Source organism: Neofelis nebulosa, chromosome 9, assembly GCF_028018385.1.
Source record: "Neofelis nebulosa isolate mNeoNeb1 chromosome 9, mNeoNeb1.pri, whole genome shotgun sequence".
Lineage (NCBI taxonomy): Eukaryota > Metazoa > Chordata > Mammalia > Carnivora > Felidae > Neofelis > Neofelis nebulosa.
This window is the reverse complement of record NC_080790.1, coordinates 127,810,210-127,822,637: the sequence shown is the minus strand read 5'-3', so window position 1 is coordinate 127,822,637 and position 12,428 is coordinate 127,810,210. Positions and strand designations below refer to the sequence as shown.

The following is a 12,428-nucleotide window of genomic DNA, read 5'->3' as shown; positions in this document are numbered from 1 at the left end:
GTGTTCTCCAAACACCTTTATTCTTGCCATATCCAGGTGCTATGTTTAAATTAAAAAATTTAGAACATAGTTCTTAAACCTTCAATACTTACATTTTATTAACAGAGGAAACTTTATGTGCCTGTGAAATTAAAGACTTGTTTTTCCCGTTATGTTTTAACTACAGAATTGCAAAAATAACGACTTTGCCTGTGTTGTTGCTAAGTTTCCCTGTAGGGACCACAAGGGGGCAGGGCTCTGTGAGACTGCCTGCTGGCTTCCCTTTCCTCCTTTTTTTTTTTTTTTTAGATTTAAAATATTGATTTGATAGCAGGTGCGAGGGAGCCTGCATGAGCAGGGGAGGGACAGAGAGAAAGAGAAAATCCCAAGCAGGCTCTGCACTGTCAGCACAGAGCCTGATGCGAAGCTCGAACTCACGACCCTCGAGATCACGGCCTGACCTGGAATCAGGAGTTGGACGCTTAACCGATTGAGCCCCCCAGGCGCCCATCCTTCCTTCCTTTTTTAACATGAGCTGTTATGAAGCAGGGAAATGCGGACCCACGTGCTTGAGTTCTGTGTGTGACAGCACCTTTGTGTGTGTTTTTACTTCTGCCTACCCTTTTGGGTCAGACTTTCTTGACAAAGTTCCTCGCAGTCTACGCAGTACCTTGACTGGTGTAAGACCCTTCCTGCTACCCCTGTTTGCTGGTCACGTGAGAGAATACAGTTAGAGAGGCACTGGTTTTTAGTCCTCGCAGAGAATGTATGACACTGATGTTTTCAGCCCCTGCAAATCTCTTTTGGAAGGAAGCAGATAGAATACGAATGAACGAAAAATAAAATCCGAATACTAAAGATTTTATTGGTAATACTTAAATCTTTGGAAATGCCTTTATCTTTGATGATTCTTATTTTGTGTGGGGTGTGTGTGTGTGTGTGTGTGTGTGTGTGTGTACCAAGCACTCTAATTCTGCTGGTTGTTATGGTACCTGGTTACAGGAACAGTGGTAGTGACAGTAAATTGAAGCTCTCCTTTTTTTTTTTTTTTAAATTTTTTTTTTCAACATTTTTTATTTATTTTTGGGACAGAGAGAGACAGAGCATGAACGGGGGAGGGGCAGAGAGAGAGGGAGACACAGAATCGGAAACAGGCTCCAGGCTCCGAGCCATCAGCCCAGAGCCTGACGCGGGGCTCGAACTCACGGACCGCGAGATCGTGACCTGGCTGAAGTCGGACGCTTAACCGACTGCGCCACCCAGGTGCCCCTTGAAGCTCTCCTTTGAGAGAGTGTTGTGTGCCCAGGGCCGGGCATTTGCTCATTCTTACAGTGAAACTAAGTTAATTAGTATTAAAAAAAACCACCACCAACAAAACTTGATTCTCAAAATAATGTGGAGCATTGAGTGAGCATTTGCTAAGGACCACTTGACGTGGATTAGCTAATCTCCTTGCCAGCTCCCCATCTCGTCTGCAGATGAGGTTCCCCACAGACACACCTGTTTCATCCCTTTGTGAGTTGATCCACCTCTGCTCTATAGGTGTTTGGAACCAAAGATTATTTGTCTTGGTGGTGGGGCAGGGGCGAGCAGCATCCTTGGTCTACACCTATTAGATATTGGTAGCACCCTCCCCTGCCCTAGTTGTGACAGCCAAAATTGTCTGCAGACATTGCCCAGCGTGTCCTGGCTGCCAGGCGTCTGGGTGGGCTCAGTCAGTTAGCCGTCTGACTCTTGATCTTAGCTCAGGTCTTGGTCTCAAGGTTGTGAGTTCAAGCCCCATGTTGGGCTCCACGCTGGCCGTGAAGCCTACCTAATTAAAAAAAAAAAAATCACTCCTGGCTGACAACTGCTGGTTTAGGTGGTTGAACCCAACGCCCTCGAGGTTAACGGGGAAATAGGAAGTGATATTATACTAATAGCAAATAATAATACAGTGCTTCTCTGATGCCAGCCGCTGTTTTGATGATTAACGTACTAGATCCTTACAACTTGATGAGGTGGGTGCTTTTTACCATTCCTTTTGTATTTTATTATCAGTGTCTCTCTTTGAGGCTACCAGGAAAGGAGATTCACGGAGCTCAGGGACTGTGCCCAAGGACGCCCATCAAGTCAGCTGCCAAGGTGGACTTCACACCTGGGGTCTGGCTCTCGCTGCGTGCCTGCCTCCATCCTCCCTGTGTCTAGTCTTTCCCCCTCTATCCATTAAAGGTAGCTTTGGTAGGTCCTTGCACTAGAGCCGAGGGAGCCCTGCATACTGACTGGCTGAGTTTCACCCATTGGGTCCTCACTTTGACTCTACCCCCATTTGGCAGGTGAGGAAACTGAGGTGACCATCTGCCAGCGTGAGCACTGTTTGAAGTCCCCGGGACGTCCTGATTTGTAACGCCATTGCCATCAACAACTTTCCCTTAAGGATCAGATCACGGCGGAGTCCGTGTTTTCCTGTGCATCGGAGCAGGGCTGGCCATTATGTTGTCTCTAGGAGCTCTGTAACAGGACAGTCCCCATAACGGCAGGCTGTGTAGGCAAAGGGGCAGGATCTCCAGGACGCATGGCCCATCTGAACACCCTTGTGTTGTTACGTGGTTTGCTTTCTGTCCTGCCCACATTCAGTGGATGAGGCTTAGGAGAGCAGTATGGAGGTAGCTTTAAGGTATTTAAAATAAAAAAAAAAGTTTATTTTTAAAAAATTTGTTTTAATGTTTTTTGAGAAGAGAGAGAGATCGATAGCGAGTGGGGGAGGGGCAGAGGGAGAGGGAGAGGGAGACACAGAATCCAAAGCAGGCTTCAGGCTTAGAGCTGTCAGCACAGAGCCTGACGCGGGGCTCCAACCCATGATATGTGAGATCATGACCTGAGCCGAAGTCAGATGCTTAACCGACTGAGCCACCCAGGCGCCCTATGGTATTTTTAAAAGACTCGGGCTTAGGTATGATTTTCTATCCTCCTGTAAAAGTTTGGAACATAGTAAGGAGGGAGATCATTGACCAGTGACGCCCTCGCTCCATCTGGTGCTGAGTTTGGCTTCATTCTGCATCACGGAACCTTTGAAATGGGAAGCCAGAGATCTCCCAAGGGGTCGACTTGGCCCACGGCAGGTGCATTGGCTGTGCGAGCCAGCTCCCACATCTCCTATAAACGGATGGCATGCCATTTGTAAGCCTGGCTCCCGTCTCTGCATCTGGACCGTGCTGGGGGCCGCTTTAATCGCTATTTATTTTGAGATTTACACCCGTGAATGGGCCAAACCAATTTCAGTGGCAGCTTAGCCGATTTGTCTTAGAGCTTTGTGCTTAATAGAATGACTGGGGAGGCCTTCTTCCTTCACGGCTTAACATTGGGTTAAAGCCTGTGCTTGACATAAATGGCCGACCCTTCCTGCTGCGCCCCATCTGGGCACTTCTGGGGGCCTTGTTGAAATCAAATACGATTTCTCCCCTCTCCCCCGACAAACACAAGTTTTATTTGTTTATTCATTTGTAGATCTGTCTTTTAACAATGAACATCCTTTTTCAGCTTCACCAGCCTCTGCCAAGACGGGACAAGCAGGGAGTTTGTCCGGCAGCCCGAAAACCTTCTCTCCTCAAGCGTCCACGCCCATCACGACGAAAACGGACAAAACGTCTACCACTGGAAGCATCCTGAATCTTAACTTGGGTCAGTGGGGGGTTTTGGGAGCCTCTCTCTGTGGCACCTGTGCATATTTTTGCAAGTTGTGATGTCCTCTTTTGGGTGTGGTTCTTGAGCTCTGAACAAAACCTCTCTCTGTGCAATATAGTGGACAAAGATGAAGGGAGATCGGTAAAAGGAGCAAGTAAGGGATTTCCTGGGGCTTGTTGATATGCAGAGTTGTTTTATCCTGACAGACCTTAGGCCAGTGTTTACAACGTTTTCTTGTTTTTTACAAAAGTAACCCAATTCTGATGCAGGTGTGTGTGTGTGTGTATGTATATACATTTAAAGTTTTATACATGCGCACACTTGATGCAAGTCGAGCTTTATGAATCAATATTTACCTTTCCTATGTGCAATATATTCTGATACATTGTTTCCTTAGTTTTCCTTTTCTAATTAAAAAAAAGAAAATGCCCATCTTTATCCCTGACTTAGTAGGGTCCCCCTCCCCCCATCGCAGTTCTGTCAGTTGTTTCAAGAGCACTGCCTTCGGGCAAAGCCTTTAGCAAAAATTGGCACCAGAAATGCTAAATACCCAACCACGAAGTCATTTCATTGATTCGTTGCGTCAGGATTCTTGATTTTTATTGAGCATCTATTACATGCTGTGTGCTGTTTTAGACCCAGGGCAGAGGGTGGTGAGCAAGGGCCCTGCTCTTGTACCGAGCTTGGTTCTAGAAAGTGAGAGACAATAAATGGTAAGGAGAGAGATGCCTAGAATGGTGTTGGTCTGGAAAAGGCAGCGTTGGGGGAAGGCCTCTTAAGAGGTGGTATGTATTTATGTGTGTGTGCCGTTATTTATTTATTTAGAAATGTTAATTATTTTTGAGACAGTGTGAGCAGGGGAGGGGCAGAAAGAGAGGGAGACAGAGAATCCCTGCACAGCTCAGGAGTCATGAGATCCTGACCTGAGCCGAAACCAAGAGTCAGACACTAAGAGACACTGAGTTACCTAGGAGAGGTGGTATTTAAGCCTCGATTTGCATGACAAGAAAAACCAGCCTTGCCCATACTGGGAGGAGGAACAAAAAATTAGGGCCTTAGGGGTCAGGGATGTGGTAGGAATGGCAGGGAGGCCCAGGTAGCCTGTCCCAGTGGGTGAGGGGAAGAAGGTGAGGAGATGAGGTCCCGGAGCACTGGGACCCTGTGGACCCCACGGACCCTGGTGTGGAGCCCTTTGAGCAGAGGAGGGATGTGAACTGAGCACTTTAGAAGGACCTCTCTGGGTGCTGTGTGGAGAATAGCCTATGTCAGGTGGTCCTCTCCAGAGATGGTTCCCTCACTCCCATCCGGGGTACACTGGGCAATGTCTGGTTGTCACAGCTGGGGGTGGGGCTCGAGTATACAGGGTTTTGGGAAGAGGGGGACAGCCACCTGTGCAGAGCGATGCTCGCACGTGAACCCCTAGCCCCTGGTGGCCAGGACCCTCCAGGTTTGTCTTGTCCTGCAATGCCATTTCAGGCGGAGAAACTAAGGTCTGGAGAGGAGGTTCCAGGTGCCCAGGACTGCAGAGTTCCAGGTGCCAGGCAGGTGGCGGGACTGGAGCAAGCCCGTGTCTGCAGGGAGGCCAGAGCCTGGCCCACCCTGGCTCACCTATTAGCACGGACTGCGTGTGGTACAGCGGTCAGGGCCGTGGCTGGTGGGGACTCCTCGCTCGAATGAAAGGGGACCCATTTGCTACTTTGGAACGTTCGTGGAGCTCAGCGTTGCGGCTTGCTTCCTCACGCCCTCCTTCCGCCTCCACACCCCGAAAAGGAACACTGTGCTGGGGCGTTCTCACTGTGTCCTCTCTGCCCGTCGTGAGTGGCGAGAATAGCTCCTTCCCTGAACCAAGTGGTCTTGAGTGTTCTCATGACGCCGTGGGTCTTTCCGCTTGGCTTACCCACGGCGGCAGTGAGAGATTTCTCCCTGTCGTGCGTTCTGGCGGGTGGGCATGGTGGAGCCTGAGAGGCTGCCCTGTACAGAAGACCCCGCCCCCTCCCCCCCCCCCCCCCCCCATGTCCCCCATCTCCTCCTGTGCTGGGACACTTGTTTTGTCAGTGGGAACCAAGGCATTGGGGATGTGGGCGTTTTTTGGGCTTCGGGTTCAATTACCTAACCGGGAGAGGATCAGAGAGGGACTGGTGAAGTGTGAAATCAGATGGTAGAGGGAAAAAGTCAGAGGGTGGAGGGAAATTCTAAATAATCCTCAAGAGGTTGTCCAGGGATGGGGCAGGTGCTTTCTATGGGGCTTTTTGGGTCTGGGAGGATGATGACATTATGATATCTAACCAAAGGGAATTTCGTTTAAAACAAACAAACAAAAAAAAAGCAGGGCCTCCTGGGCGGCTCAGTCGGTTGAGCACCCGACTTGGGCTCAGGTCATGATCTCGCGGTCTGTGGGTTCGAGCCCCGCGTCGGGCTCTGTGCTGACCGCTCAGAGCCTGGAGCCTGTTTCAGATTCTGTGTCTCCCTCTCTCTGACCCTCCCCCATTCATGCTCTGTCTCTCTCTGTCTCAAAAATAAAACGTTAAAAAATTAAAAAAAAAGAGAGCAAAATTAGAGAAATGGCAAACAGGTGAGTGAGTGATTGTGGGGTTTGGGGTGGGGGAGGGCTTGATTCTAAATCACAGAGGGATTCTTTGGCAGAGGACGTGGCTCTCCATTCTGATGCTCTGCCACCTATCTGGCAGGTGTTAAAACACCCAGAACTGTTATCGCCCGCCCCTCCCCAAGTTTTACTCTCTGAAATCTAAAAACTATTAAAAAAAACGACAGCAACTTTCTTTTTTTTTTTTTAATTTTTTTTTTTAATGTTTATTTTATTTTTTTTAAAAAAATTTTTTTTTTTCAACGTTTTTTATTTATTTTTGGGACAGAGAGAGACAGAGCATGAACGGGGGAGGGGCAGAGAGAGAGGGAGACACAGAATCGGAAACAGGCTCCAGGCTCCGAGCCATCAGCCCAGAGCCCGACGCGGGGCTCGAACTCACGGACCGCGAGATCGTGACCTGGCTGAAGTCGGACGCTTAACCGACTGCGCCACCCAGGCGCCCCAATGTTTATTTTTTTGAGAGAGACAGAGACAGAGCAGGAGCAGGGGAGGGGCACAGAGAGGGGGAGACAGAATCCGAAACAGGCTCCAGGCTCTGAGCTGTCAGCACAGAGCCTGACGTGGGGCTCGAACCCACAAACCGTGAGATCATGACCTGAGCCGAAGTCGGACGCCCAACCGACTGAGCCACCCAGGCGCCCCTGACAGCAACTTTCAAGGTAGATGATAGCCCCATTTCAAAGATAGTGGACACTGGGGCACAGAGAAGCAAAGTCCTCTACCTAGCATCGCATAAGATTCGTGGTCAGGGTTGGCCTGTGGGCTCAGGCCTGTCTGCCTCGTAGTTTGTGCCTTGAGCCAAAATATGTGAGCGGACGCGCTGCAAGACGGAGCCGTGTTTTGATGTTGGAGGGACCCTCGACACTGCGCTTGTCACGCTGTTTGATAAATTGGCCTAGCTGTAGGGGCGAGGGGGTAAGGTGAAGATTTCGAATGGGCAGCGCCGTGGAGGACAGAGTGCCTTTCTGACGGATGCAGCTCCCACAAGTTGAACCTGGGTTGTCAGACTCTCAAGTTCCAAGAAAAATGCAAATCCACTTTTGTATATGAACTCTCCTCATTTTTGGAAGTTGCCAATCAATTGCATTAAAAATAAAAACTCTTGGGGCGCCTGGGTGGCGCAGTCGGTTAAGCGTCCGACTTCAGCCAGGTCACGATCTCGCGGTCCGTGAGTTTGAGCCCCGCGTCAGGCTCTGGGCTGATGGCTCGGCACCTGGAGCCTGTTTCCGATTCTGTGTCTCCTTTTCTCTCTGCCCCTCCCCCGTTCATGCTCTGTCTCTCTCTGTCCCAAAAATAAATAAAAAACGTTGAAAAAAAAATTAAAAAAAAAATAAAAACTCTGGGGTGCCTGGGTGGCTCAGTTGGTTAAGTGTCCGACTTCATCTCAGGTCATGATATTGCAGTTCATGGGTTCGAGTCCTGCGTCAGGCTCTGTGCTGACAGCTCAGAGCCTGGAGCCTGCTTCAGATTCTGTGTCTCCCTCCCTCTCTGCCTCTCCCCTGCTCAGGCTCTGTCTCTCTCTCTTTCAAATATAAATAAGTGTTAAAAAATGTAAAATAATGATAAAAATAAAAATAACTCTAGTTGGCCAAAACACATAAATCCAACCCAAAGTACAAAAACCAGCCATCGGTCATCAGTTGGATACTTAACTATTCAAATTAATTTTGGTGTAGGGGCGCCTGGGTGGCGCAGTCGGTTAAGCGTCCGACTTCAGCCAGGTCACGATCTCGCGGTCCGTGAGTTCGAGCCCCGCGTCGGGCTCTGGGCTGACGGCTCGGAGCCTGGAGCCTGTTTCCGCTTCTGTGCCTCCCTCTCTCTCTGCCCCTCCCCCGTGCATGCTCTGTCTCTCTCTGTCCCAAAAATAAATAAAAAACGTTGAAAAAAAAAAATTTAAAAAAAAATTAATTTTGGTGCATGACAGAGGGGAAGGCTTCCCTCAGAGACTTCTCACCTGACTTGCTAATGCACAGGCCCCTCGTTTGCTGTCTCGTTTGCTGTCTCGGGCCTTCTCTCTGCTGTAAAGCAAGGAGCTGAAGCCTGGTGGATTGTTAATAGTCCCTTTCTTTGACCGTATGAGACATAAGTCATAAATAAGCACAAGAGGAGGAAGGAAGGCCTGATTCTTTTCTTCTTCTAGACTCCTGTTTGCTTCTCTGGGAATCGCGTCTCCTCCTGTCGCACAGGGTGTTTGCTCTGGGCTGAACAAACCCAGCAGTTCAGCAGTCCTGTTTGCGACACAAATGTGCCTGGATGCTCTGTCAGAGACGCTGACAGAGCAATGAGAACTTGTCAGACCCGGGGCATTTCTGCTTGTTTATTCCTCCGCTGTCGCTGATGGGAGGCCTCCTTTCTTTCCCTGTGTCAAATGATACCTTGAAGTCAGGCATCCTTTGAGAGTATGGATACAGAGCTGGGGGCTGAGGCTTCCCTCTTGTGGCCGTTTTTTTTTTCTTTCTAAAACAGTGGATGAGATGAAGAATGTCTCTTCTTGGCTTTTGATGGATGAGAGAACTTTTGCCAGGGTCTCTGGTCCGGATGGTATTGTTCCCTTGAAGGAGCCGCCATTTTGTGGCTCCTGGAACTCCAGCTTTTGAACAGAGAAAATCGAGTTCTTTTTCATTGAAAATGAAACTGTGTTTTGCTTGTACAGAGTTAATTTTGTGGTTATAAGTAGTGCATGCACATGGTGAGAAGTCTCAAAAGCCCAAAGGATGTTCAATGAAAAGCCAACCTGTCTGTAACCACCTGTCTGTCCCTTCTGACAGGTGACCACGGTTACCTCATTTTAGTCTTCTTGGGGAGTTCTTCTACGTTATATACCAGGGATTTTCAACCTGGGTGATTTCTGTTCCCCAAGGGGACATGTGGCACTGCCTGGAGACACATTTTTTTTTTTGTTTTTACATTTACTTATTTTGAGGGTGAGCGTGCGGGAACTGGGGAGGGGCAGAGAGAGAGGGAGAGAGAATCCCAAGCAGGCTCTGCACTGTCAGCACAGAGCTGGATGCGGGGCTCGAGCTTGCAAACAATGAGATCATGATCTGACTTGAAACTCAAGAGTTGGACGCTTAACCAACTGAACCACCCAGGGACCCCTGGAGACTTTTTCTTTTTAAGCTTTTATCTTTAAGTAATCTCTATGCCCAATGTGGGGCTCGAACCCACGGCCCTGAGATCAAGAGTCCCACGCTCCACCAGCTGAGCCAGCCAGACGCCCCTAGAAACATTTTTATTGTCACAACGGGGATGTGGGTGCTACTGGCAATGGAGGCCAGGGATGTACTAAACGTCCTACAAGGTGCAGGACAGCCCCCAGCCCCCCACCTCCACCCCCCACAACAAAGGCTTATCCAGCCCCAAATATCACTAGCGCCAACATTGAGAACCCCCAAGAACACATATGTTCGTATCTGTGTTCCCTTTCCGTCTTTTCTTCCCACACCAATGCGGATATCTTTTACTGGTTGTCACCTTCTTTGTCATTAAACAGGCTGGCTTTTCCATATCAGCACATAAAGATCTCTAGTTGTTTTTTAGTGGTTGTATTTCATTCTATTTCAAGGTGAACTGTTAATTTATTTACCCAGGCACCTTATTTATCGACTCTAGGTTGTTTTGTTGTTGCAAACAGCTGAAACGAAGACCCTTTTTTACCCATGTGGGAGTAGAGCCATAGGATGAATTCCTAGACGCAGAATCTTGGGTCAGAGGCCATGTGCAGTTGACATTTTGAGAGATGTTGCCAAATTGCCCTGCAAAGAGGTGGTTCTGATTTATGCTTCCTCCAGAAATGTAAGATCGTGCCTTTCTCCAGCGTTGGTGTTTCTTCTTCCTGGTTTCCATTTATAGCCGAAGCTGTCTTCGTATCAGCCGGAAAGTTCAAAATGTTGGCAGCAAAGGTGGATTCTGAAGATATTCCCGATATAGAAGGGCAGGGGTGGAAGAAATCCTGATAAGCGACTGTCCGCTAAATGAGAAAGAGAAGCTCTCGTCTTCTCCCTGTGGAGGAGAAGAAAGTCAAAATGCGGTTGAAAATTCGAGAACGAGAATTGGATGTGGCTCAACTCCTGAAGGTCTGATCCCAGGACCCACCCCCCAACCCCGGCTTCGGGTGGTTTCTCGTTAGGAGCCACATTACCTCAGCTTATTGACTGGAGAAACCTGAACTGTAAAATAACGTGCTGGTACTGTTTCTTCATTCCTCTTAATTATGAGAATTTCCGAGTCCAGTCTTTTAAAGGCTAAAGTTAAGAGATTGCATTTACTGTAGACACAGCCACACACACACACGATTATTCTGATGAGTTTGTAGGTCTCTATGAATCCTAAGGTTTAGAAAAGTGATACTGTTAACACAAAGGTTAAGGCAAATCAGGAGGCATTTTCTTTACTCACAGAGAAGATTGGTCTGGGGCGCCTGGTGGCTCAGTCGGTTGAGTGTCGGATTCTTGATTTTGGCTCAGATCCCATGTGTCAGGCTCCCTCTTATCAGCGTGGAGCCTACTTGGGGATTCTCTCTCTGCCCCTCTTACATGGTCTTGAGTTCTCTCTCTCTCTGTCTCTCAAAATAAATGAATATTAAAAAGAAGACTGATGGCAGCAGTTCTCAGTATTAGCGGCCAGTTAGAATCATCTTTTTTTTAAAAAAAATTTTTTTTTTTCAACGCTTTTTATTTATTTTTGGGACAGAGAGAGACAGAACATGAACGGGGGAGGGGCAGAGAGAGAGGGAGACACAGAATCAGAAACAGGCTCCAGGCTCCGAGCCATCAGCCCAGAGCCTGACGCGGGGCTCGAACTCACGGGCCGCGAGATCGTGACCTGGCTGAAGTCGGACGCTTAACCGACTGCGCCACCCAGGCGCCCCTCATCTTTTTTTTTTAATTACAAAAAAATTTTTGTTTAATGTTTATTTTTGAGAGACGGAGCACGAGTAGAGGAGGGGCAGAGAGAGAGGCACAGAGTCCAAAGCAGGCTCCTAGCCATCAGCACTGAGCCCAACGTGGGGTGGGGCTTGAACCCATGAACTGTGAGATCATGACCTGAGCCAAAGTTGGATGCTTAACCGACTGAGCCACCCAGGTGCTCCCCCCCATTTAAAAAATCTTAATATTTAAAACAAACAAACAAAAAAACCAAAACAATAAAATCTTAATATTTTTTTAAGTAGGCTCTATGCCCAATGTGGGGCTTGAACTCATGACCCTGAGATCAAGAGCTACATGCTCTACTGACTGAGCCAGCCAAGGCGCCCCATCTGGGGTATTTTTTTTTTTTTTTTTTTTGTAATGTTTATTTATTTTTAAAAGAAAGAGCTCATGAGCAGGAGAGGTGCAGAGAGAAAGGGGGACAGAGGATCAGAAGTGAGCTCTGTGCTGACAGCAACCAGCCGGATATGGGGCTCGGACCCCACGATCTGCACGAGATCATGACCTGGGCTGAAATCAATCGCTTAGTGGAGTGAACCATCCAGGTGCCCCTCTCTGGGTTATTTTTAAACGGCCAGTGTCCAGGCCTTCCCCCAGGCTAGTTAATTCACATTTTCGGGGAGGGGGACCGAGACGTTAGGATTTTTTTGTTTAAAGCTCTGTTGATTTCAGTTTGCAGCCAAGATTATCAGTTAGTGCACTACAGATGGAAATGGCAAACGTTCAGGCCTTGGACCAAATCTGGCCCCCTACTTGTTTTTGTAAATAAAGTGTTATTAGAACACAGTGTCATCAATTTGTGCACATATTGTTTATGGTGACTTTGGTAGCAGAGGCTGTATGGCCTGCAGAGCCCAATTTGCTCTCTGACAGCAAAAGTTTGCTGACTCCTGGTGTAGTAGATGGTGTTTTTTGTTTTTGTTTTTTCGTTTTTTTGTTTCTTTGTTTTTGTTTTTTTTTTGGTAACTGCGGTGTCGAGTGTTCATTGAGGACACTGATGGAAAGTATTTTTGTGAGTTAATTTCTTTTACAACTTCATACTTGAAAAGCTGCCTTTTCCCTTAGGCACCCAGTATCCTTTCTCATTTCTGAGAGTGGAAGTTATGAGACCGGCTTCCTATCCTTTCCCTTCCCGGTCACATTCACCACTTAACTGTTGAAATCCCTAAGTCGTTCTCATAGTGCTTGTTCTTGAATTGGATCTTTTTTCTTTCTCTGTTTCCTTGGTCGTCCTCCTTTTCCCCCTT

General features: G+C 48.0%; 1 protein-coding gene across 24 annotated transcripts in view; it reads left to right on the top strand.

The window, feature by feature from the left end:
- ZMYND8 (zinc finger MYND-type containing 8) overlaps positions 1 to 12,428 on the top strand; it is a 126,481-nt gene that overhangs the window by 78,071 nt on the left and 35,982 nt on the right. For all 24 annotated transcript variants that reach the window (XM_058685856.1, XM_058685867.1, XM_058685868.1 and 21 more), the window contains one exon: positions 3,499 to 3,639. In XM_058685856.1, coding sequence (XP_058541839.1) covers positions 3,499 to 3,639 — 141 coding nt within the window. The remainder of the gene's footprint in view (positions 1 to 3,498; positions 3,640 to 12,428) is intronic.